Source organism: Elephas maximus, chromosome 1 (genome assembly GCF_024166365.1).
Source record: "Elephas maximus indicus isolate mEleMax1 chromosome 1, mEleMax1 primary haplotype, whole genome shotgun sequence".
In the NCBI taxonomy this organism is placed as follows: domain Eukaryota; kingdom Metazoa; phylum Chordata; class Mammalia; order Proboscidea; family Elephantidae; genus Elephas; species Elephas maximus.
Genome location: NC_064819.1, coordinates 99,484,034 through 99,508,457, shown reverse-complemented (window position 1 = coordinate 99,508,457; position 24,424 = coordinate 99,484,034). Strand labels below are relative to the sequence as shown.

At 43.3% G+C, this 24,424-nt stretch overlaps 2 protein-coding genes across 3 annotated transcripts in view; one reads left to right on the top strand and one right to left on the bottom strand.

Annotated features, from left to right (window-relative positions):
* SRPK1 (SRSF protein kinase 1) overlaps window positions 1-4,264 on the top strand; it is a 72,620-nt gene extending 68,356 nt beyond the window's left edge. For both annotated transcript variants that reach the window (XM_049890514.1, XM_049890507.1), the window contains 2 exons: window positions 1,121-1,213; window positions 2,993-4,264. In XM_049890514.1, the coding sequence (XP_049746471.1) occupies window positions 1,121-1,213; window positions 2,993-3,177 (278 nt within the window). In that variant the 3' untranslated portion in view covers window positions 3,178-4,264. The remainder of the gene's footprint in view (window positions 1-1,120; window positions 1,214-2,992) is intronic.
* Window positions 4,265-11,143: 6,879 nt separating this feature from the next.
* On the bottom strand, window positions 11,144-23,972 carry LHFPL5 (LHFPL tetraspan subfamily member 5). The gene is made up of 3 exons (XM_049871306.1): window positions 23,561-23,972; window positions 18,591-18,867; window positions 11,144-11,225 (listed from the first exon to the last, which is right to left on the bottom strand). Exons 1-3 carry the CDS (start codon window positions 23,970-23,972, stop codon window positions 11,144-11,146), a joined length of 771 nt encoding a protein of 256 aa, XP_049727263.1.
* Between the last annotated feature and the right edge of the window lie 452 nt (window positions 23,973-24,424).

Sequence of the window (24,424 nt, the reverse complement as noted above, 5' to 3'; positions counted from 1 at the left end):
CTAGTTCTTACTAAAAATGTCAGTTTTTGAGAAAGCTCTGAGCTAGACATGATAGATGTGGGTTTTCATTTGAGCTCTAGCTCTTGTTAACAGTGTAGCTTCAAGTAAACAAACAAAAAAGCTCATTGCCATCGAGTCAATGCCAACTCATAGCAACCATATAGAACAGTTTCCAGACTTATTTTTTACAGAAGCAGACTACCATATCTTTCTTCTGCAACTTCAAGTAGGCCACTTATTTATTCTCTCTGAGGCTCCATTTTCTCATCTTTAAAATGGGCCATTACTCTTTGGTGCGTTTTACAGGATGATTGTGAAAACTCAATAATATGTGAGTGCTTTAACTACTGTGAACGTTCTTATATAAGGAGTATTATTACTACTTGAAGCTCAAAGCAGTGTTATAAGTGACATTTCTAGAATGCCTAAAACATGTTGACACAGTTTTTAACCTTACCTAAAGAACCTACCTGAACTGGATATACAAAGTGCAAGTAAAGATGTAGACAAGCCTTCAAATTCCAGACTGGGATTTTCCAGTGACTGTCAGGTGACCAGCCACCTGAAATAAGTCTTGGCCTTCCCAGTCTCGCCTCGAGTATCCTTGGTTTTATTTGTAGTTACTTTTAAACAGCTAGTCTTTGAAAAAGCTATTCATAGAAAAAACCTCTTTCACAGCTTGTCCTTGATCCTGTTCTTCTTAACCCTTCTATTTTAGACCACATTGCACATATTATAGAGCTGATAGGCAGAATTCCAAGACACTCTGCCTTCAGTGGGAAATATTTACAGGACTTCTTCAGTCGCAGAGGTAGTATTGTTAACATTAGTTCTCATCTAGGCCCCAGGGATACAACTTCAGGAAGCAGAGCATTCACACTACAATTATATTTAGTTATCACTGAGATCCCACTCGAGTGAGCACCTGATTTTTATGCTTTTCTGGGTTCTCCATTAGATGGATAGAATCCCCCTCTTCCCATTTAAGACAGAAAGAAAGCCTGAGACGCTTTACAAAGAGGTGTGCATGCTACTCTTTCTGCCAGTGTCTGGAGCTACAGTTGTTACTCCTGTTATGTATGTCCTTTTTTTTCCCTCTTGAAATGTTTGAAACATACAGATCACATTGCATTGATCATAGAACTTCTGGGGAAGGTGCCTCGCAAGCTGATTGTGGCAGGAAAATATTCCAAGGAATTTTTCACCAAAAAAGGTAAAATAAATGTATTTGTTTCCTGACTTTAAGGGGGCACAGTATTTTAAAATGAACAGGTAAGTATAGTTGGGTACATTTTTCCAGCCCTTAGAGAAAGCTGGTCCTATCAGGAATGCTGCACTGTGACTTACCAAGAGAGGGGGAATAACGCAGTCAGTAGCAAACTGGAGCTAGACTGCCTGGGTTCTAATCCCAGCTGCTCCACTAGCTATATAACCTTTGACACCACCTCTCTGTGTCTCAGTTTGCTTGTCTTTGAATGGAGATAATAATAGTGTTTACCTCCTGTTGAATTAGTTAATATGTGTATAGTGCCTGGTGCACAGTTGATTGGTGATTACACCTACTATAGCACTTCTGAGAACCAAAAAAAACCAAACCTGTTGCCTTCGAGCCAACTCTGACTCGTAGTAACCCTATAGGATAGTGGACACATTTTTGCTGGTATTTGGTTTAAGAACTGCCTCAACCAAAGGTCAGATGAGTTTAAGCTTCTTAAGGGAAAGGGACTGGGACTGTGTCTCACTTATCTTTGTATCTCAGGTGACCCTAACAGTGTCACTTAAACACGCTAGTCATACAAATGAACTTTTATTGTTTTCAGCTTGATACGTTCATGTTAACCTTTTTTTTTTTTAATTTTGTCGTTGTTGAGAATATGCACAGCAAAACATACACCAGTTCAACAGTTTTTACATGTACAATTTAGTGACATTGATTACATTCTTCAAGTTGTGCAGCCATTCTCACCCTGCTTTTCTGAGTTGTTCCTCCCTCATTAACATGGTGCCCCCTAAGGTTCCTGTCTAATCTTCTGAGTTGCTGTTGTCATGTTCTCTGTTATTAATGAAGGAAACAGAAGCAAAGATAAAACTTTCATCTCAAATTTTTCGCTTGACAGTATATGCTGATACATCTAAGTATGTATTTCTTATAATTCTAAATAAAACTTAGAAGCTGAGATGTGAACTAACCACAAAAAAAAAAAAGGAGACTTCAAATAAGTGTCACATACGAAAAACCTGGAAAGCAGCATTTGCCGTAGTAAGTGTGATGCTGCTGTATCTGAAAGCTGCATAGGGTTTGTTCTTTTAGTTTTGTTGCTTTTAACATGTTTAACATGGCATTAGCATCTTATTTTTAAATGACTGCCTCATTTTGAAGCAACATTTACTAGACTATTGAGCCAAAAAAAGAATATGAGTAAATTATTCTTGGTATGTGGTGATACCAAAAAAAACCCAGATAGAGTGCCTCTAAATACTCTGGGAGACAATGTTGAGCATATAAGCACTTAGTATTCACTGTAGAGAGTACCTAGTTTCTGATAAAAAACCAGAAAACCAAACCCATTGCTATCGAGTTGATTCAAAACTCATAGTGACCCTATAGGGTAGAGGAGAGCTGCCCCGTCAGGTTTCCGGGGAGTGATTGGTAGATTCGAACTTCCACCCTTTTTGTTAGCAGCCGTAGATCGCCATAGCTCTTAACCGTTGTGTAGTTCTTGATAGGCTTGCTCAGTTTGACTGGGAAAAACATCCTAGATTGGGAGAGAAGACAAATGTTCTTAAATTTTTAGGCCCTCATGAAAAAATAGAGATACTTTTTTGCAAGGAATACATAAGAGAAGAGGTGTTTTGTGAATGGAGAAGGATTAGATTCTGATTGCAAAATTTGATTCTTTATAGACTGCCTGGATTAGTTCCTGGATTTCCACAAGAGGATCTTGTCACTTGTCAATGTTGGTCAGTTGCTTTTGTACTGTCTTCACCGCAGGTGACCTGAAACACATCACGAAGCTGAAACCCTGGGGCCTTTTTGAGGTTCTAGTGGAGAAGTATGAATGGTCTCAGGAAGAGGCAGCTGGCTTCACGGATTTCTTACTGCCTATGTTGGAGCTGATCCCCGAGAAGAGAGCCACCGCTGCCGAGTGTCTCCGGCACCCCTGGCTCAACTCCTAAGCCCAGGCCCAGCACCACAGCAGAGATCATACGCTGACCCTTCTCTCCTCCTCTCCAGGCATTTCCGTCTTCCCTTTTCAGGGTGAAGCTCTTCCTTCGAGGGTTTCTAGAATTTTTTTTTTTTTTTAATCCAACATGTTCATTTGGGTTTGCTTACTTGACCCTGTGGAGATCCCACAGCTATTGGGCATCCTAGGTGAATTTGGCCTTAGTTGGGCTCTGCCAAAGACTAATAGACTGAAATGTGAAACAGCCTCTTGCCCTGTACCCTTGCCTTTCCATTAGGACATCCTTTAAACTATAAGCATCCTTTTTAAAAAGAGCTATGAAGAAGTATGAGCCCATCCTTTTATTCACTGACTCTAAGAGTCAAATTTTCTAGTGTGTATCCAATTGCCAGCATAAGGATGAGGGGGGAACGGGTGTCAATTCTGTGTACAGCAGAGACATTAAACTTGCTGTCTCCAGGCTGCATCATCTTCCTGGATTATTTCTGTTGTTCTTCATGTTCACATTTTTTCCTGCGACTTTTAACCTATCTTCCTAGATGGGCTGAATAAATGCCAAGTTTGGGTCCCATTTTCTCACTGTTGAAAGCACTGTCAGATTCCTTTCATCCTTTAATAACTCTAAGATCCTTGAATCCTCAGTCTGATTAATAATGGAAACAAAACGGAGCCAGCGAGTAGCAGTTTCTTCAGACCACAGGTGTTCTGCAAGCAGTGCTTTCCTATATGTCCTCTTTCGCCCTGAGAGCAGAGTTACTTTGATTGGCTTTCTGTTTTTTGCTTTTTTAATTCCTGGCTGGCACTTTGCTCGTTGCACTTGAGTTTATTGCCCCTTAACTAAAGAATTCAGGATGACTCTAGAAACGAGATCTGGGTTTCAGAGCTTCCGCATCTAAGAAGAAAATGTCCCATAGCTCTTGACTCTTTTCCAAACAATCCTGGTTATTTATGGCTTTTTCTTTACCTTGCCCAAGATTGGCCTTGAAGCAGCTTTTTTCTGTGGCTTTCTTTGCCCTTCTCATTTTCTCAGAGGCTTGGGATCTTAGATGGAACCCCCGGATAAAAGAACCAAGGGGAGGGGTGGGATGGGACTTCTTTTGGGGGGTAGGGGGGTTGGTTGGTTTTTAAAATTAGCCATTCTCTGCTGCTATTTCCTTGTATAATGTAAGTTTTAACCTTAGTTTTGGAGATGATTGAGATGTACTTGAGGCTTTTTTTTTTTTTTTTTAATGAGAAAATGCTTTGTGAATTTTATTTTAGGATGGTCCTCTCCCAAACTTGCGCTAGACATTACATATTCTTTGGGTCTTGTTGAAAAGCAAAAGTCGGGCAAGATTGGGGTCACAGCCCTTTGTTCAGCATGGACCAAGCGGGCCTTGGGGATTATAGCATCTCTGGAAGTGGCTACAGAACTCTAATTTACACAGAAAGCCAAGGAGGTGCTACTTGGGGCTGTAATAGCAGAGCTCCCAGTGAGACTGTTGGGTAGTCAGTTTTCTATATGAGAGATTGGAATCTAGTTTTTATCATCCACCAACAATGGCAAAGGACAAAGTGGCGCAATTATGCAATCCATTTAACTCATAAACATATTACCCTGAGTAACTGTGGCCAGCCATTCATCTCATCCTTGATTGGGTACTCGTGAAATCAGACGTGTTCCTGTAGAAAGAATTTTAAATCGGGCTGTCTATGCACCTCTCAAGAAAAGAGAGAATAGGTCGTATCAAACAACGGCAGGGAAATACTTCAGCAATTCTAATCCACCTTGGGTTTTCAGCTGTATCTACGTCTAAAGCAATAGCACACAAGGACTGAATTCTCTTCTGCACTGTAAAATCATAATTGTGGAATTACAGGGATTCTGGTGAGGATATTAAGGTGAAATAACCAAAACAAAAACCAGGAGGCCCCATTTTAACAAACAGTTGACAAGAAAGGAAATTTTAATGAGAGAGAGAACCTATAACTTCATTTTGGAAATGTTTCTCTACCACATAAGGGCTTTTTTCCCTCTCACGTAAGGAGCCAGATGAATTTAGAAGACGTGAAAAGAGGCAGCTGTAGAACTTGGTCTTCCAAGTACCTGCGTACCTTTATTGAGCTTAATCATCGTCATGTCAAATTGCCATGATCTCACTAAAGGATTTCTATTTGCCGTCAGTTAAAAATACATCCCTGAGAGTACATTTTTATTCTTTCTACTGGGTGCATTGTCTGTTTTCTTTGTAAATTCAGTACAATAAACAAATTATTTAATAACCTACATGTTTCCAGAAGCTTTCTGTTCATTTGTTGCCCAAGTTGGTCTGACCCAGGACTCAGAGTGGGAGGAAAGGATTAGTTGAATAAACTTTTTAAATTATGCAATGAAACTATACAGCTTGAGCATATGTCATTTTGTGGTGTTGGTAGCTTTGCTTCTAACTTTAAACTGGGGGCAGGGTGGGGATATCAAAACACATTTTGGAAAGTTCTGAGGCAATTATTATTCTCTACAACCTTTTCCTATAACATTTGTAGGGGTATTTTGTTTGTTTTTCTCAGAGTACAAAACTCAGTGTGTACAAAATGCAGAAGACTTGGGAACAGACTGTTACTACAGTACTGGCACGATGACTACTACTGTACACAGGTTTTCATACACTTGTCTGATTCACTCCTTAGGGTGAATTCTTAGAAATACAATTGCTGGGCCAAAGAGTAAGCACATTTTTAAGGCTTTTAGCAAATGTTACTTATCTGGAGAACAGGTGGACTGTGTACCAACAGTGTTTGAACCAGTCTGTTGTAATCTCACTTGCTTTTTTTTCCTAATAGCCAGTTTGATTGCAAACAAAAACTAAAGCCACTTGAAAAGAGCAGATAAGCAGTTACTATCTTGTTTTAATTTGCATATAAGATTATTAGGTAAAAAACTTGTTTTATGGGTCTTTGGAAGTTTTTATTGAAGTCCAGTGTTTGTCATTTATTCATAAAAAAATTGCCATTTCAACCATTTTTAAGTCTACAACTGAGTGACATTAATTACATTTACTGTGTTGTGCGACCGTCACCACTGTTCATTGCCAACAGTTTCATATCGCCCCAAACAAACTCAGCACCCCTTAAGCAGTAACTAACCATTCCCTTCTCTTAACTAGCCTCCCCTCCCCCCAGCCCTGGTAACCTCTTAAGAAATTTTTGACTCTATGCATTGGCCTGTTCTAGGTATTTCATAGAGGTGGAATCCTACAGTATTTGCCCTTTTGTGTCTGACTTATAATGTTTACAAGGTTCATTCATGTCATAGCATGTATCAGAATTTAGTTTTTCTTTATGGCTGAATAATATTCCATTGTGCTACATTTTGTTTCATCTGTTGGACACTTGGGTTGTCTACCTTTTGGCTATTGTGAATAATGCTGCAGTGATACTAGTATACAAGTATTTTGAACCTCTGCTTTCAGTTTTTTGGGGTATATACCTATGAATGGAATTGCTGGGTCATATGGTAATTCTGTGTTTAACTTTTTGAGCAGCTGCATCATTTTACAATCCTACCAGCAATGAATGAGGGTTCCAATATCTATCTCCACATCCTCACCAACACTTGTTATTTTCTGTTTTTATGATAATAGCCATCCTAGTGGGTGTTTCCATGTGTTTTACTGGTCATGTGTATTTTTTGCTCATTTACCTAAAATTACCAGCTTTTTTTTTTTTTTTGGCATCCTTTTTTTGATGATTTTTGTCATTTTTAATTAATATACTTTACCAGTTTTTAATTTGCCTTTTTATTGGTAGTAGTCCTAGAAAGTCCTGTTGTAGTTAGTTTTAATTGTGCAGTACTTAAAGACATATATAGCATGTTTATAGTGTTGACCAAAAAAAAAAAATGGAATTCATAGAACTAGTGTTCACCAGACTGACAATCTGGGCAGTCCCACGAAGCCTTATGTTAAATATAGACCTGGAACTATGGGTTTTGGAAAACTGTAGTGCTGTTCTAGGCAAGCATATAGCTATCTCAAAAAAACCAGTGCACTGGTCTTGCTGTTACAACCCCACCTTTAACTCTGAATTTACTGGGCCCCACGTGACTGTCCACAGGGAAACCATTTAGCTGCTCCAGACAGGCCAGTTATAAATGGACTTTATTACTGCCCATTCTGTATTTTTGGTCCTGTAGAGTTCAGCCTTACTTTATCACAGAAAATTGGTGCTTTACAGATAATAGAAGCTGAACTTCTGTGCTCCAAAAATAAGGCCTTTTGACATCAGAAAAGCATAAATAGTCCTTTGAGTTTTGCCCACCAATTTGGGGCCTTTGGAGTTGGCAGGGCACTCACTGGTAACTTGAAGTCCTCAGTCTTCAAAACTTTGATATATGATTGGGACAAAAACCTTGAGGCCTGATGAGAAGGAAGTTTGTTTTTTTTTTTTAATGTCGATAAAGACCTTTTTTAAAAGTTGGGAGTTAAAAAACTATACGATAATGGATTTATCTTTAAATTCTTGTGCAAATATTAATCCACTCCAGATCCTTGTGATAGCACAGAAATATCCCAGTTTAGAAGCTAGAAAACCTGAGATCAAGGAAGTTGTTTAGGAGTTTTAAGCAAGTTTACCTTCTTACCTAGTTCTGTTTATAGACTATGACTCCCTGGTAAAGGGACCAAAAACCAAATCCATTGCCATCAAGCCAATTCCAACCCACAATAACTCCATATGTTACAGAGTACGGCTGCTCCATAGGGTCTTCTTGGCTGTAATCTTTATGAAAGCAGATTGGCAATCATTTTGTGGCACCTACCTGGGAGAGGTCAGACGGCCAACCTTTAAGTTAGGTACTGATCGCAAACCACTTGTGCCAGAGATCTTTGTGAATGGAAGAGGGTTTCTGAAACAGATGTTCAGTTTTATAGCCTCCCGAGTTCACTTTTTATCTTAATCATTCCTCCCCTTTGTCCTTAATTCAGATCTAGTTTTTGCCCATTTTTAATATGACAAGCCTTGTCCTGCAGAGGCAGAACTGGACATTGTTACAGAGATGTATCAGCTGCCTGACATTTGAGCTACATTCTTAGAAGTTGTGCCTTTAAGACAGCATTGTTGGGTTTGGTTATTTTTGGATTTACTAGATAAAGAGGAGAGTATGGTGGAGGTTGGAAATAAGTTTAGCCAACCCAGCAGTCCCTGGGTGGTGCAAACAGTTAAGCTCTAGACTGTTAGCCGAGATGTTGGTAGTTCAAATCCACCTAGAGACACCTAGAAAGACCGGCCTGGCAGTCTCCTTCAGAAGGGTCAGCCTTGAAACCTATGAAGCGGTTCTGCTCTGCACACGTGGAGTCAACATGAGTCGGAATCAACGGCAGCTAACAACTAAAAAAAAAAACAACCATACAGGGTAATTTCAGATCCGCTTTGAGGTTAAGGTAGCAAAGTGAGATGAGTTTTGGGGTCTTGTGCTTTCATCTTCAGCAACTTAATTTACTATAAAACACACATGTATCCATGAGCATGTAAGTCTACTAAAATCTAACCTTTGTCCCAATAAAGCATTCTGATAGACACTTGTTTCAGCAGAAAATTAAACTAATTTAACTATGAATAAATTGGGCTGTTTTAATGACCCCCACCCCATAGTATTCAAACACTTGGGTGATTCCCTCCCCTTGCATGTGGGCTGGACCTAGTGATCTTCTAATAAACAGGGCAAAAGTGATGGGATGGCACATCTGAGACTGGGTTAGAAAGGGGTTGTGGCTTCCGTTTATGCACCCTCTTAATTTGAGGAAGCAAGTGGCCGTGGGAGTAACTCTATAGAAAGGCCCACCTGGCAAAGAACCGGAGAAAGCCAAAAGCTGTTGAGGAATTGAAGCCCTCAGTCCAACCCATGAGAAACTAGAACTGCAAACACCCACTATGCTTGGAAGCAGATCCTCCCCCAGTTAAGCCTTCAGTTGAGACTTCTGTCCCTGCCAACACCTTGATTGCAGCCTGGTGAGAAAATGAGGCAGAGGCATTCAGCTAAGCCTTGCAGGGATTCCTAATTCACAGAAACAAATGTTTGTCATTTTAAACCACGGAGTCCTGGGGTAATTTGTTAGGCAGCAATAGGTAACACTGGGTTGTCAGATATTGAACACACACAAGAGTCCTTTCCAGTTCACTTTTCAGCTATAAGCGAGTGGTCCTTCCTCTCATCTCTTCTGGGGGCTGTTATTGTTGATGAAGTTTGGGCAGCACAACTTTCCCCGCGCCCCAGCCCAAGGCAGAGGCAAGCAAGAGGTGAGGAAGAAATATGACAAATTGGTAAGAGGAGAAAAGAGGAGGGCTGGTATTTATTTTTGTCTACGTTCAAACTTGAGATTCCAGGTGACTTTAAGAACAATTTCTTTAAAGCCGCTTGAAAAGAGCTGATAAGCAGTTGCTAGGTATCTAAACCAAAATAATTCCTGCTAATGGAAAGATTGAATTCTTAGTTTCTTTGAATATAAAGCAAAAGGTAAAGCGTTCGGTCATCTGACTCATAAACAGACTTGCAGGCTCTGCCCCAGGGCTGGTATTGGTAAACTGACTCCCGCTTTGTCGAAATCCACTCTTCCTGTGAGCTCATGGCAGATGCACCGTAAGCCCCGCAGTAGCTTCTGTGGACCGGTGTAGTTGCTATTTCAGTGAAAAACATCTTGAGGGTAAAGAAGCTTTTAGAAAATTTTCTTATACCTCTTTAGATAAAAAGTAAAATTAAGAGGAGAAATAGATGAACAAATTAGGAAAAGTCACTCAACTATAGAACTTCTCAAATTCTGTTCAGGTTCACAGAAAGCAGGTGCCTGGCTATGAATTAAATGATTTTATCACACAAAATATGAATGTGATCATTTTTATAAACCGGCTGCTGTGGGCCAAGTGACAAGATCAAATCCCATTATAATAGTCCCACCATCAACAGTCTATTAACTGGGGCAAGGCTGGAGGACTCCTCTAAGCCACCTGACTAGATGACAACATGCTGATTGGTTAGAGAAATGTGCCATACAACCCAGGAATACGAAGAAAACTATTCCCATGACGCGAATTGCTGCTTGATCAAGCAACAAGATTCATGACAGTTCTATTCAGCATTTATCCACCTTCCACCAGGTATTCCCTTTTCTGAATAACTGTAAACGGACAATGACCAGAAAAAGCACGTGTTCCCCAGGATCATTCACTGCAGTACGTTACCGTCTTCCTTAATAATAGCTGTCACTTACTGAGATCCCCGTGTCTGTGGCCCACCCCCCTGGCAGGGGCAGCCGTAAGAACCTCTCTGTGTCTTGGCATTTGCTACAATGAAGTATTACCGAAACTGAGTTCCCTGTAGAGGCTGGCAGAAGGAAGATTTACCATTTACTATGCCAAATCTAATTTTTTTTTTTTTTTTTTTTACAAGAAATGTCATCTAGTAACTGAATTTATTTGGATGTAAATAACAACTTTCTGAAGCTGGTAGGCAGTTCTGGTTGAGTCAATGTGGGCACTGTGAGGAAATGTGATTTTTTGGCCCCAAGGGAGTAGAAATCAACTTAATGTCAAGTGTTTTAGATCCTATGTTCACTCAATCTTTAAAAGACTTCCTCATGAATATTAAAGGATTCAGGTTCTCATGGCCTATCCACTCTACCGCTTCTAAACAGCAATAAGAAAACAAAATGTTAGAAGGGAGAACAAGGCTCCCTAAATCTCAGTCTGCAATGATCCAGCATGCTTACAGCCAGCTCTGCAACAGCCCACTTAGAACTGTTTCTAAATGGGGGAAGTTTGTGTGTGTGTCTTCAAAGGAGTGTATCCCCAGTTATTAGGCTGTCAGAGACAGAGCTGGGAGGCCCCTAGAGATGGACTCATTCAGCTTTCTCATTCTACAGAAGAGGGAGCCTAGAGGGTGAAGTGATTGGGGAGTTAGGGACCAGGGAGAGTACTTGGGTTCCCAGTCAGGTGAGCACCCCCACACCACTCGGCTTCTGAGTATCTTTGATGCGGTCACTGCAGTTCTGCTTCACCTGAAAGAGTTGTCTGTATGCAAGTAGGAGGTCTTGTTTCAGGAGACTGTCAGGTTCTAATCCTACAATGAAGGCTTCAAAGCTTCAGACCTATGGGAGCCAGGGTCAGGGAAGCTGGGAAGGAACAGGTTTTTATGTCTGAAGAATTAGACTCCCTAGTTTTCCATTATCTGGGAAATAGATGACCTGGAGTGTAAGAAAAACAAAACAAAGGATTGTAAGATTATAAAATCTGACATTTAAAAAGCCAACATAAAAATCACTTTCCTGTGTATACACTCATATTTTGACTTCACTGCTACCCAGACATGCAGACTTTCTCCTTGCTGTATAGGATAGTATTCACTGTCCTTCACAGTGAAAACTCAAATGTTTTGACTTCACTTCTACCCAGACATGCAGACTTTCTCCTTGCTGTACAGGATAGTATTCACTGTCCCTCACATGAAAACTCAAATGTCTTAAAATGTAGTGCCACAGAAGGGGGAAGGAGGGGCGGAATAGACGTGTAGTTATCCTTTCATTCAGCGGTTCCACTGCTGAAGTTATCAGCAGAGGCAAAAAGCTATTACCTGTGATAGCAACTATTTGTCTAATGCCCAAGGTCTGGTTTAGTAATTCAGGGTACACCAGTGTTGGGGAGTTTGTGGCGTTTTTAATCAACACTGTAGAAACATGAGAAAATGTTCATACCCAAATACTTTGCTACCCAAAGTTTGTTCCAGCAACCTATCACCAGGGATCTGGTTAGAAATGCTGCCTGTGCCCCCCGGCCCCTCCCTCAACTGAATCAGAATCTGCAGTTTAACAAGATCCCCAGAGATGCACTTTAAAGTTTGAGAAGCATGCTCTAATAAGCGTGTGTGGTGCAGGGACAGTGCTAATTTATAATTATCCAAAAAGTATATCCACGTGGTCAAAAATTGGAAGGTACTTTGCAAAAATAAAAAGACCTTGAGTAGAGATAATCCCTCCTACCCGTAAGAAGCACCTGGCTTGCTGTAGAGCCTCAATAAAAATAACAAAACCTGGTGCCCAAGTTGTTTCCAGCTCATAGTGACCCTATAGGACAAAGTAGAACTGCCCACTATGGTTTCCAAGGAGCAGCTGGTAGATTCAAACTGCTGCCCTTTTGGTTAGCAGCCGTATCTCCTTAGGCACAGCACCACCAGGGCTCCATAAGTGACAGCTATTATTAAGGAAAGGAGTCCCGGAGGCGCAGTGGTTAAGTGCTTGGCTGCTAACCTCAAAGTTGGCAGTTCTAACCCACTAGGTGCTCTGTGGATTTACAGCTCTGGAAACCTTATGGGGCAGGTCTGTTCTGTCCTATAACTCACTGTGAGTTGGACCTTGATGTCGGTGGGGTTTTGGTATCATTAAGGAAGGTGGTAGGTACTGTTGTGGGGCCTTTTTTTTTTTTTAATGTGTTCCTTAATCTTGTTAAATCACAGTTTAGAAACTTAAAAGACAATAAAATTAATACGCTGTGTTTCCTTTAGAACTAGACGTTAAAACTGGTTAACTTCTTGTGTTTTTCTTTTGCCTCAGTTATCAGGAAGCCTAGAGCTAAATTTAATACTCAGTACATTAATTCTATGAGCCTATCTTTCTGGAATATTTGCTTTCCTCTCTCTAACTTATATTTTCTATTTTATTAGGTTTTCTAGGCTGTCTCTTATAAATCACTTAAAATTCTTTCTGAAAATAAGGGTCCAAATTACAATAATGACTTTTAAAAAATCTTTTATTTGCCAGGCTCCACAAAGAGATGAGTTTATGAAACTAGCCACCTGCCTGCTTTAAATTACTTTTCTCCCTGTTTTTTTTCCACTTCTCAGGATACAAGTAAAACTAAAAGTTTCCTGGTTGCCTGCCCCTCCAGCGAAGGTCTCAGATGCCAGATAGCTCTGGAGGGTTGTTACTTCTCTTTCTTCCTTCCCAGACCACTGCAGGCCCTACAGCCCAGCCCCATGAGTCATTCCGCCTGCGGATTCGTTAAGGAAGAAGAGAGGCCACAGGCCTTTCTAAAGGCACGTAGACCACCCTCCAATAGCATTACTCACCGACCCTTCAGCTGCTTCAGACTTCCTCTGTAGTTGAAAAAGAGAGAGAAAAGTACGTGCTTACAACCACACCTCGTTTTTAGGATAATTCCTTGCATGCTACTATGTTCCCAAAGTAGATCGGATTCCTCTCCTTCAGTCTCGTGAACTTTTATCAGCCTGTAAACTCCAATTTCGGCTTCTTCACTCATATTCCTAGAGCTTAATGGTGTCTGGCCCTGGGGCTGGAGCCCAGTAGCCATTATTGGGTAGGCGGGTGGATGATGTAAAAAGGTGGAGATGCAGGAAAGATAGAAGGGGGAAGAGAACTATACTCTCTGATCACCTGTAATGTCCAGGCATTGGTAGGGCTTTATGTATGTTTAATCCTCAGCACAATCTTTATTTTTTTAATTGAGATACAATTCGCATAACAAAATTTCCCCGTTTCAAATGTACAAAACTCAGTATGTTCACAGAGTTGAACGATCATCACCACTATCTAATTCCAGAACATTTCCATTACTCTAAAAGGAAACCCATTAGCATCATTCTCACTTCTTCCCTCTTCCCAGACCCACTAATCTACTTTGTGTCTGTATGGGTTTGTATATTCTGGATATTTCATGTAAGTGAAATAATACAGCATATGGCCTTTTGTGTCTGCCTTCTTTCACTTAGCATAATGAATTCAAGGTTCATCAATATTGTAGCATGTATCAGTACTTCATTCCTTCTTATGGCCGAGCAATATTCCATTAGATAGATACATACATTTTGTTTATCCATTTTTCAGTTGCTGGGTTTTCACATTTTGACCATTATGACTAATGCTGCTATGAGCATTAATTTGCAAGTTTTTTGTCAACGTATGTTTTCAACCCCTTTGTGTATATACCGAGGAGTGGACTTGCTGGGTCATATGGTGACTATGTTTAACCATCTGAGGAACTGCCAGACTGTTTTGCAAAGCAGCTGTACCATTTTAAATTCCCACCAGCAATGCATAAAGGTTCCAGTTTGTCCATATCCTTGCCAATGCTCGTTATTGTCTATATTTTTTATTCTAGCCATCCTAGTGGTATGAAGTAGTTTCTCATTGTAGTTTTGACTTGCATTTCCCTTATGACTAATGTGCTTTTCTTTTCATGTACTTATGGTCATTTGTCTATCTTTTTTGAGAACTGTGTATTCAAATCCTTTGCCCATTTTAAAAAACAGGTTACTTTTCTTTTTATTGTTGAGTTATAAGACTTCTTTACATATTCTGGATACTAGTTGTTGTTGTTAGGTACTATTGAGTACCTAACAACAGAATGAAATGCTGCCTGGTCCTGACCATCCTTACAGTCACTGCTATGTTTGAGCCTACTGTTGCAGCAACTGTGTCGGTCCATCCTGTTGAGGACCTTCCTCTTTTTCACTGACCCTCTACTGTACAAAGCATGATGTTCTTCTCCAGGGACTGGTCCAAAGTATGTGAGACAAAGTCTCGCTATTCTTGCTTCTAAGGAGCATTCTAGCTGTGCTTCTTCCAAGACAGATCTGTTTGTTCTTCTGGCAGTCCATGGTATATTCAATATTCTTTGCCAACACCATAATTCAAATGCATCAATTCTTCTTCGGCCTTCCTTATTTGTCCAGCATTCACAAGCAAATGAGGCAATTGAAAATACCATAGTTTGAGTCAGATGAACCTTAGTCATCAAAGTGCTTTTTAACACTTTAATGAGGTCTTTTGCAGCAAATTTATTTGCCCAATTCAATATGTCATTTGATTTCTTGACTGCTGTTTCCATGGTTGTTGACGGTGGATCCAAGTAAAATGAAATCCTTGACAACTTCACTATTTTCTGTTTATATGATGACTACAACCTTCAGTACGGATTACACCTCAACATAAAACAAAAATCCTCACAACTAGATAGCTGATAAGTGATTTGCAAATATTGTCTGTCATTCTTTGAGTTGTCTTTTCACTTCATTGATAATATCCTTTAAAACACAAAAATTTTTAATTTTTACAAAGTTCAGTTTATCTATTTTTCCCTTCCTTTGTTGTACTTTAGGTATCATATCTAAGAAACCACTTCAAGGTTACAAAGATTTACACCTATGGTTTCTTATAAGAATTTTATAGTTTTAGCTCTTACACTTAAGCCTTTGATCTATCTTGAGTTAATTTTTTTTATATGGTGTGAAGCAAGGGTCCAATTTCATTCTTTTGCAGGTGAATATCTGGTTGTTCCAATACCATTTGTTAAAAGACTATTCTTTCCCCATTGAACAGTTTCGAGGCCTTTGTCAAAAATCAATTGACTGCTGGAAACAACCTAAATGTCCCTCAGCAGATGAATGGATAAACAAAATGTGGTATATACATACATGGACAATGGAATTCAAGCCTTGAAAACATCGTGCTGAGCAAAACAGATCAGTTGTAAAAGGACAAATACTGTATGATCTTCCTTATATGAAATAAGCAGACATATAGCAAACAAAGATTATTAGTGGTTAACAAGGATGGGAAGGAGAGGGAAAGGAGGAGTTTTTGCTTAGGGGCATTGAGTTTATGTTGATGGTAATAAAATGATTTGAAAAAGAATAGCAAAAATGGTTGCACACTTGAAGACATAGCCAATGTCACTGAATTTTACAAGTAGAAATTGAGTTGCCCTATGTTTTGTTACAGGAAATGCTGGTGGCTTAGTTAAGATCTACCACTGGTATCCAAAAGGTCAGCAGTCCAAAGCCACCAGGTGCTCCTTAGAAACCGTATGGGGCAGTTCTACTCTGTCCTATAGGGTCACTATGAGTTGGAATCAACTCGATGGCAATGGGTGTTGTTGTTTGTTTTGTTATGCATATTTTCACAATTAAAAAAAAGAAATTAATTGGCCATAAATGTTTGAGTGATCCAAATGAACATCCTTATCTTGTTCCTATGCGTAATCTTTTGAAGCAGCTATTTTTTACAAATGAGTAAAAATACCTGCCCCCCAGCCCTGTGGAAATGAGGCTCAGATGAGGAAATTGAGGCCCAGACAAGTAAGTAACCTGTTCAAGGTCACATAGCTAGTTAACAATGGAGCCAAAATTTAAACCCAGCTCTGACTCCACATTCCATACTTATTCCCCTCTGCCTCCTTATCCCCTAAGGAGTGGATCAGCAACTGAGAACTTCTGCAAGGTTTCTTTTCTGCTTTCATTGTCTCTTTCAAACCACGCAATAATGAGTGGTGGTAGTGTGGGGGTTAGTGTTCCTTCTTTTACAGAAAAGGACACTGAGGCCTAATGAAGTAAAGTGCCTTGGAAGAAGTGGGAGTCAAACTCAGCTCACCTGACTCAACTTTGTGGTCTGACAGAAGGAAGAGGGACCTTCACTGAGTAGTTAGATGTATTCAGAAAGGCTATGTGGGGGTTTTCTAAAAAGGAATAAATAAAAGATATAACACAAACCCTGAACAATAGTAGAGGAACAAAAGTGTGCAGAGAAAAAAGCAGAAAAGCTTGAGGACAAGGTGTATGGGATGTGAAAGGGAAGGGACAAGGAAGGAGAGGAAAATGAATTGACATTTTGATTAGTAAAGAAAATGTCAAAGGAAAAAAACCATCTCTTTACATGAAAGAACTTTTAAGAGGATTTGCATTTTTTTTTTTTTTTTTTTTTGCTAAAAGAATCTCTTCTGAAAGAGAGAGAATGCAAATAGGTAATATAAAAATACTTTGTGAATTTGCCCAGGTGGATCTAAAGGTGGCCCTGCCTTGAGGCTGAGAGCTAGAGCTAGATAGAGCACCTTCAGTATCTCCTGCTGAGCCCTCTAGAAGAAGCTCCATCACTGGAGAGGGAGCTCTTTGTGCAGATTGCAGCTGGAATCCCCAACTTTCTTCACAGGGCTGGTCTAAAAAACACCCAGTGCCGTCGAGTCAATTCCGACTCATAGCGACCCTATAGGACGGAGTAGAACTGCCCCATAGAGTTTCCAAGGAGCACCTGGCAGATTAAAACTGCCGACCCTTTGGTTAGCTGTAGCACTTAACCACTACGCCACCAGGGTTTCCACAGGGCTGGTGGAAGGATTAAATAAAAATGCCACGGAAAAAACTCACTCTTGCACGTGGAAGAGGCTCTGGAAATACTAGTTCCATTTCCCTTTCCTTTATGGGACGCTTATGAGACCCAGGCCCTAAGAGTTCCCCTGACATGAGATTCCAGGAATAGATTGTACTGCACTGGAAACAAGTGGCCCTCATCTCTCCTCTTTGGCCCAGTTCTTTCTAGCAATGTGCTTTCCATCTTTAACCAAATAACTTACATATGGAAGCCTCTCCTGCCCCCAAAGAAGGCTGAGATGGTTCAGATTCTCCCTATGGAGAAGTGGGCCCTGGACTAAGCACCTCTGGGGAGTGTCCTTCAGGCTTTCAGTCCTTCATCTGGGAAGGATAGGGGACAGTAGAGTTTGGCTGCTGCTGCCAGTGCAGGTCCAGGGGCTGATGTGAAGACAACTGGGGGGTCGGGGGAAGAAGGCCAGAGAGGCTCCTGAGGTGCAACAGGCCCCTGATGGTGGTCACCTGCTGAGAGGAGGCATTTTGGGATTCACAGAGGTGTGACACAGGTCAAGCCCCTCTGATTAGGAGATGAAAGTTACTCTTTGGGAGAGTTAGCCTCTCAAAGCAGACAGGGGAAGAGCCTAATGAAAGTGGAATAGGAATCACCCTAGGAAGAAGGGAGGTCAAGGAGAAGGCTTCCAGGAAGGGTCTGCCCGGGCCTCGAGGGTCAGCTACAGCTGAAATTTATGACAGGTGGGCAGATTTTGACAAGAGGGGATTGCAACAGGCTGGGCGTACCGAGAAACCCAAGGCTGCCTGAATCCAAGGGAGCTCAGGCTGTGTCATCTGCACTCCAGAGCTGTCACTCTGCACCCTCCCTGGCTTTTCTCAGCATATCCCACATACTAACCTGCCTTTCTCCTCTCCCACAATTCATCCTCACTCTGCTCCCTTGGTCCTACTCTCTCTGCCTAGCAAACTCCCATGCTTATTTCAAGACACAGCCCCAGTGTCTCCTTCTAGGGGAGGCCTCTCTTGGCTTCCAGGCTAGAGTAGGGCTCTTTCTTCTACAGACCTGAGAGGACAGTGGGATGGGGGGCACCTCTCTATTACAGACAGCGTCTGCCACACAGGCCTGCATGCCTGATCACCTGCTTCCTGGCAACCCTCCATTGGCTTTCAGCCTCTGGGAGGATAGGGCTGTATCTGATTGGTCTTAGTGCTCCCACCCCTTGGCCAGGGGCCAAGCCTCAGGTGACTGGCTATGAGGAACTCCCCACCCCCACCCTGAGGACCATTGGGGGCTGGGGGCTGCAGGCAGGTTACCATTTCCATCAGCCTTGTAGTCATCAGGGAGGAGCTTGTCCTGCCGGTAGCCCAGTATGAAGGCCAGGAAGGAGAGAATGAGGGCATCGCCAATGCTGAGAATGGCCAGCATGAAGGCCCAGCGGATGGTGCAGTGGCCCAGTGTATACTTGCCCGTCTGCTCCCCGCACATGCGCCGTACCTCACTTGAGTCCCAACCATCTGGGTAGACCAGGCAGCCAATCATTAGGCCTGTAGCTGAGAGGGCAAGAGGGGGTGCAGATGGTGTCAGACAAGTGAGCCCAGCCTGCTACCACCCCTCCCCTTGCACTGCTGTCTTGTCATCTCTTGTCTCCTTGTGTCAGTAGCCTGAGAGGCACAGCTCCTACCATCCTTCTTGTCGAGCATGGGTGAGAAAACTGAGGCTCCAAGAGCTACAGTCAGTGACTTGCTCCTGGGACCAGTAGTCAAGGGCAGAGGCAGAGAGTGAGCTCCTCAGCCCAGGAAGTGTTCTCCACCACACCAGGCCATCCTACCAGACCTTTAGCCACTTTCCTCCTCTTGGACTCAACCAGTCACTCTGTACCCTGGCTTCAGAGCCCTCCAGAGAACTCATTGCTCCTAAACGATGCACACCTGTTTGCATTTCAACATCTCTGAAATTAGAATTGTCTTATGCTCAGTGTAATAAGAAAGCCTCAGGTCATAATTTGGTTAATGTTTTTTCTTTTTACAGTACATAAAATAACAATGCGGCACACGAGTCAGGTATTTCATTCAACGAATGAATACAGGAGGCTTTCCAGCCCCACCACCTGTTGCTTCCTTCATGAACCTACCACTCATGCAAACCATTCGCCTCACCCTTACCCAGTACAGCACAGTGCCGCTGCCCACACTTCCCTCAATTTAAGAATCCCCTGGGATATTTGGTTAATATGCTGATTCCCAGGTGTCTTCCCTGGGAATTCAGTTTCAGAAGGTCTGGGCTGGGCTCAGGAATTTATGATTTTAAAACAGCACCAGGTAATTCAGTAAGCAAGTCTGGGAAACACTAGGCTAGACTGCTGGATTTCAAGCCTCTCCACTAACTAGCTGGGTGACTCAGAGCAAGCTACTTCAGCTTTCTTTGCTACAGTTTCCTCATCTGTGAAATTGGGATTCTAATAGAACCTACCTGTTGGAGTTACAGTGAGGCTCAAGTGAGTTAACATTGGTGAGGTGCTTAGAACAGTGCCTGCTACATACTTAACGCTTCATTATCCCATCCTATGGGTACACCTTCACTGGAGCCCCTGTGTGGTGCAGTTAACATGCTCTGCTGCTAACCAAAAGTTTGGAAGTTCAAGTCCACCCAGAGGCACCTCAGAAGAAATGCCTTGTGATCTACTTCTGAAAAATCAACCATTGAAAACCCTATGAATTACACTTCTACACTGACACACATGGGGTCACCATGAGTCAGAGCCAACTCCCTGACAACTGGTAAATGCTTTCATTGACTTGTTATTTAAAGCTAAACATTCATTTTCTCCTACCTTACCCCACTTCTCCCATCCCATCCCATTAAACCACTCTAAAGTCCATTCCTCCCACCCCCAAACTGTGACATCTCTCCAAAGGGCTGAAGGTATTTAGTGGTGATATTTCAGGCTTAGTGACAAACTGAGAGTGTTTCAAGAAAATATTTAGGGTGGGGGAGGGGAGCCCTCCCAGAGCTCTGTGGTCAAACCTATGTAGCTAGGCCCTTCCCCACTTGATGTGAGACCAGCCCTTCCGTGCCTAGCATGGCCTCAAGCTTAAAGGGGACCCCCACAAGTGCTCAGTGTATAGGCAAATGTGGAAAGGAAGCTGTCTTTCTGGACTTGCCATTCTCCCCACCACTTCTCCCCTTGGCCTCCGTTTTCCATAGCATCTCCCTATGAGAGCTCCAGAGAAGAGCCTTTTACTTGGAAATAGGTTGTGAGCACCCTACCCACCCACCTATGGCTCTGGGGTACATTGGGGATCTTCCCCGTTTTTGGTCTCGGGGCTCTAAGTAGAGGCCTGCCCAGTGTTCTTAGGCAATTTACTTACCCTTTCTGACTTCCATTCTCTCATCTGCAAAATAGGAATAACAATGCCTGTCTTATTAGGGGTTATAAAGATTAAGTGTGATCATGTATGGAAAATGCTTGCTACAGTGTCTGGCACGTGGTAAGTGGCCAATTAATCTTAGTTGTTGCTATTACTATTGGCATTGAAGTCCAATGGAAGCAACCTTGATGAATGTGGATGTCATTAGAGCTGTTCACGAATGTTCCAGGTACATATGAGTCGGAATCTACTGGACGGCGATTGGTTTGGGTTTTTTTTTTTTTTTTGGTCCTTCTTCCCCTCCCTACACTTGAAGTTAGGCAAGGCCATGTGCATCCTCTGGCCAATGAAATGTAGGCAGAAATGTGTGCACTTCCAGGCCAGAGCATTTAATTGCTGGTACAAGACCTTCCAGGGCCCCCTTTCCTTTTGTAATAAGAACAGCCAGATTGTAGCTGCTCTAGCCCAGGTCTCACAGGAGAACAGTGAGAGCAGAGCCCCCAACCAAGCTTCACTGAGCATGTACTATGAGTAGGAAATAAACCCTTGTTTGAAGCCACTAAGATTTGGAGTGTTGGTTCTTACTGTGGCATCTCCTCCTCCATCCTGACTGATAAAGTTGATTTTTCTGTGTTTCACACTTACCAAGCACATAATATGTACGCTGCTGGCATAGTGGTTAAGAGCTACAGCTGCTCGCCAAAAGGTTGGCAGTTCGAATCCACCAGGCACTTCTTGGAAACCCTATGGGGCAGTTCTGCTCTGTCCTATAGGGTTGCTATGAGTTGGAATCAACTTCATAGCAGCAGGCTTTTTTTTTTTTTTTACTATGTACCAGGCCAAGTATTTTACATGCATTATATCATGTGATTTTCACATGAACCCTGTGAAAGGGGGTACTGCTGCCACATTCTATAGATAAGGTTACCAAGGCTCAGAGAAGACAAGCCACTTGTCCTGCCTGTGTTCCTAGGGGTTGGGACCTACACTTGGCAGCCAGAAGCTCCATCAGTATTGTTAAACTGCAGCCTCACACTGCCACTGGCATCAGTCCACCTCCCTTTCTCCCTCCCTTCTCTGGTCCCAGCTCTTGGCAAGGCTAATCTCACCAGTTTTAGGCCTCTTCAAATGGCTGCATCTACCAGCGGCTGGCTGTGGGCCCACTCTCCCTGCTTCTCTCCCTTCCCCCATGCCACAGAATGGAACATGATTCCACCTTCATCTTCCTCCAACATAAATGTTTCATAGGACGGCACCTGGTCACCGCTGCTATCAGTGTCTCCAGCTCTGTGGCCCAGATGGAGCTGGACTCAGATGGCCTGTTGGCCCTCCCTACTCAACACGCCACCCCCGTCCTCTGGCAATGCCTGCTCAGCAAATGGCACCTGGGGGGGTGGGTGGAGGGCGACATAGATTTCTGGCTCCATCCTCCACCAACTCCCACACCTCCATCCCTTGTCCTGCCTCCTCCTCCACCAAAGTGCTCCACCATATGTTCTCACTCCCAGTTCAAGAGGCTCCTGACTCTTCTGCTCACCTCCAGTACCTCCCTCGTCCCCACCTGTCTGCCATTCAGCTTTCTAAAGTGCCGTCCTGACCAAGGAGCTTCAGCCGCCTAGAAAATCAAGTTCAAATTCCTCACCCTTACTTGCAAAGACCTGATCCCAGCCTATATTCACTTGAGAAAAAAGTTTACCAAGCCCCTTCTATGTGCCAGACGCTGTGCTGGAGGTACAAAGACGAGTAGACAAGGGACAAGGTTGCTCCTCACAATAGAGATCACAATAGAGGGGGAGAGAGAAATACTGATCTGAAGGCCTCAACTTCCTTCCTTCTGTCTCTCACCTATGTACACACCAACCCTAATCTTTTCAAGATCCTGATATTGCACTTAATCTCCTGCTATACAGACTCATATTTTCATGTCACAACCAACAGATTACACTGGCACATCTGCCCTAGGCATGGCAAATCAGTGTCATGCTCTACCTGGGGCAGCTATTCCTGCCCCAGTGCCTGTTCCCTTCAGAACCTTGCCCTCCCCAGCCATCCAAGGCCTGCCCTTGGCAATCTCAAAGAAAAGTAAGTGGTAAATGCATTCATCCAAATAGCCTAGGCCCCACCCTGGCATACTGGACCAGAATCTCCAGGGGTATTTCTTTTGAAAGCCCAACCAGGCTTAAGATCTAATGTGTTAGTGACACTATGTCACCTCTCCCAAGAGTAGTCACAGGAATGAGGCAATCCTAACTCAAAGGAGTGTCTCTTTGATGGTGACTCTAAGGCACTCTGAAGCCTAGTTAGCAAATATGTTTCTGGAGCATGTGTAGTGGGGGTTAGGACAGTAGAGAGAATGAAAGGGATGGTTATGTCTCCAGCATTCCATGACCTTGATATGAAGGACCGGAGTCCATTCAACTCCTCTTTGGTGCAAAGCTGCTAAATCTTCCTTTCCCCTTCTTACTTAATATGGTCTACCCTCCACCTTTCTTCCCAATGCCCACTCCAAGATTTGCCTCACCCCTCCTCCACTCTCTCCCTGATCATACAGAGAACGTGCAGAGGTGAGTGAGATAGGGGCCAGGAGGAGGCAGCTCTGAAGGCAGGCAAGTGGCCTGAGTGCAAGATTTGGCATCAAAGATTCTGTCCCTCACTACCTGTGTGCTCAAAGTCAAGTTACCTGCAGAGCCTTATCTATAAAATGAGAGGACTATTCACTTCCCTGGATAGTGGTGAGGCTCTTCCAGATGATATATGTGAAAGCACTTTGTAAATTGTTACACGTATGTAAATGTGTGCCTCATTAAAAATGTCTCTGGAACACAGTTTCTTGAGACCTGTTGCCCCCGTCTGCCCTCCCACCATCCCTGCTCACCAGCAGCCAGCTGCATCCATGCGCAGATCTTGTAGACGGTCGCTGTGTTGCAGACGAAGAACAGGCTGAAGCAGATGATGGAGCCTATGATAAGGAACATGGCCAAGGCCACAAAGAACATGGCAGTCTTGAAGGCTCTGGAGGGGATGGAGGAGAAGTCCAGCGGGCCGCCTTTACAGATAAGCTCGGAGGACAGCACGTTGCCCACGCAGTAGGAGAAAAGGCCGAAGTATCCCGCCTGGGGTGTGTTGACACTGTCACCGATCCAGTAGGGTTGGATGAAGAGAGCCATGACCAGCACAGAGAAGCAGATGGTGAGCGTGCCCCACATCACACCTATGGCCCTCGAGTTCCGCACATAGTTGGTATGGTAAATCTTGGCTGCCTCTTGGGCAGGCAGCAACTTCACCATGATGAGAGCAGAGGGCCCTGGGCTGGGGGCCCGAGGGCTGGAAGTCGCTGACTTTGTGGATGGAGGCCCAGAAGTAGGCCCGTCCTCAGCTGGGTTTAGAGAAGAAGAGGTTGAGGTCAGGACACGAGGTGAAGGTCCCTCCAAGGCAGGGGAAAGGGGATTGATAAGGCAGGGAGGACAACTTCGACCTCTTCAGGGGAAACTTGCCCGGAGCCTGGGTCCGCTGTAGCCGGGCCTGTCTTCTATCTCCTGCCTCCTCGCAGGCCCGCCAAGGTCTCAGGCCTGCCAGCGCGGCCCAGCCCCCCTTTCCAGCTCGGAGCTCCGGAGAGCTCCGCCCCCTTCGCCCGGGCCCGGCTCCTCCTCGCTCCCTCCTCGGCGAGGGAGTGTTTCAGCACCGCGGCCAGCGCCCCGGGGCTCCGGGAGGAGGGGGCAGGGCTCGGCTGCCGCTGAGA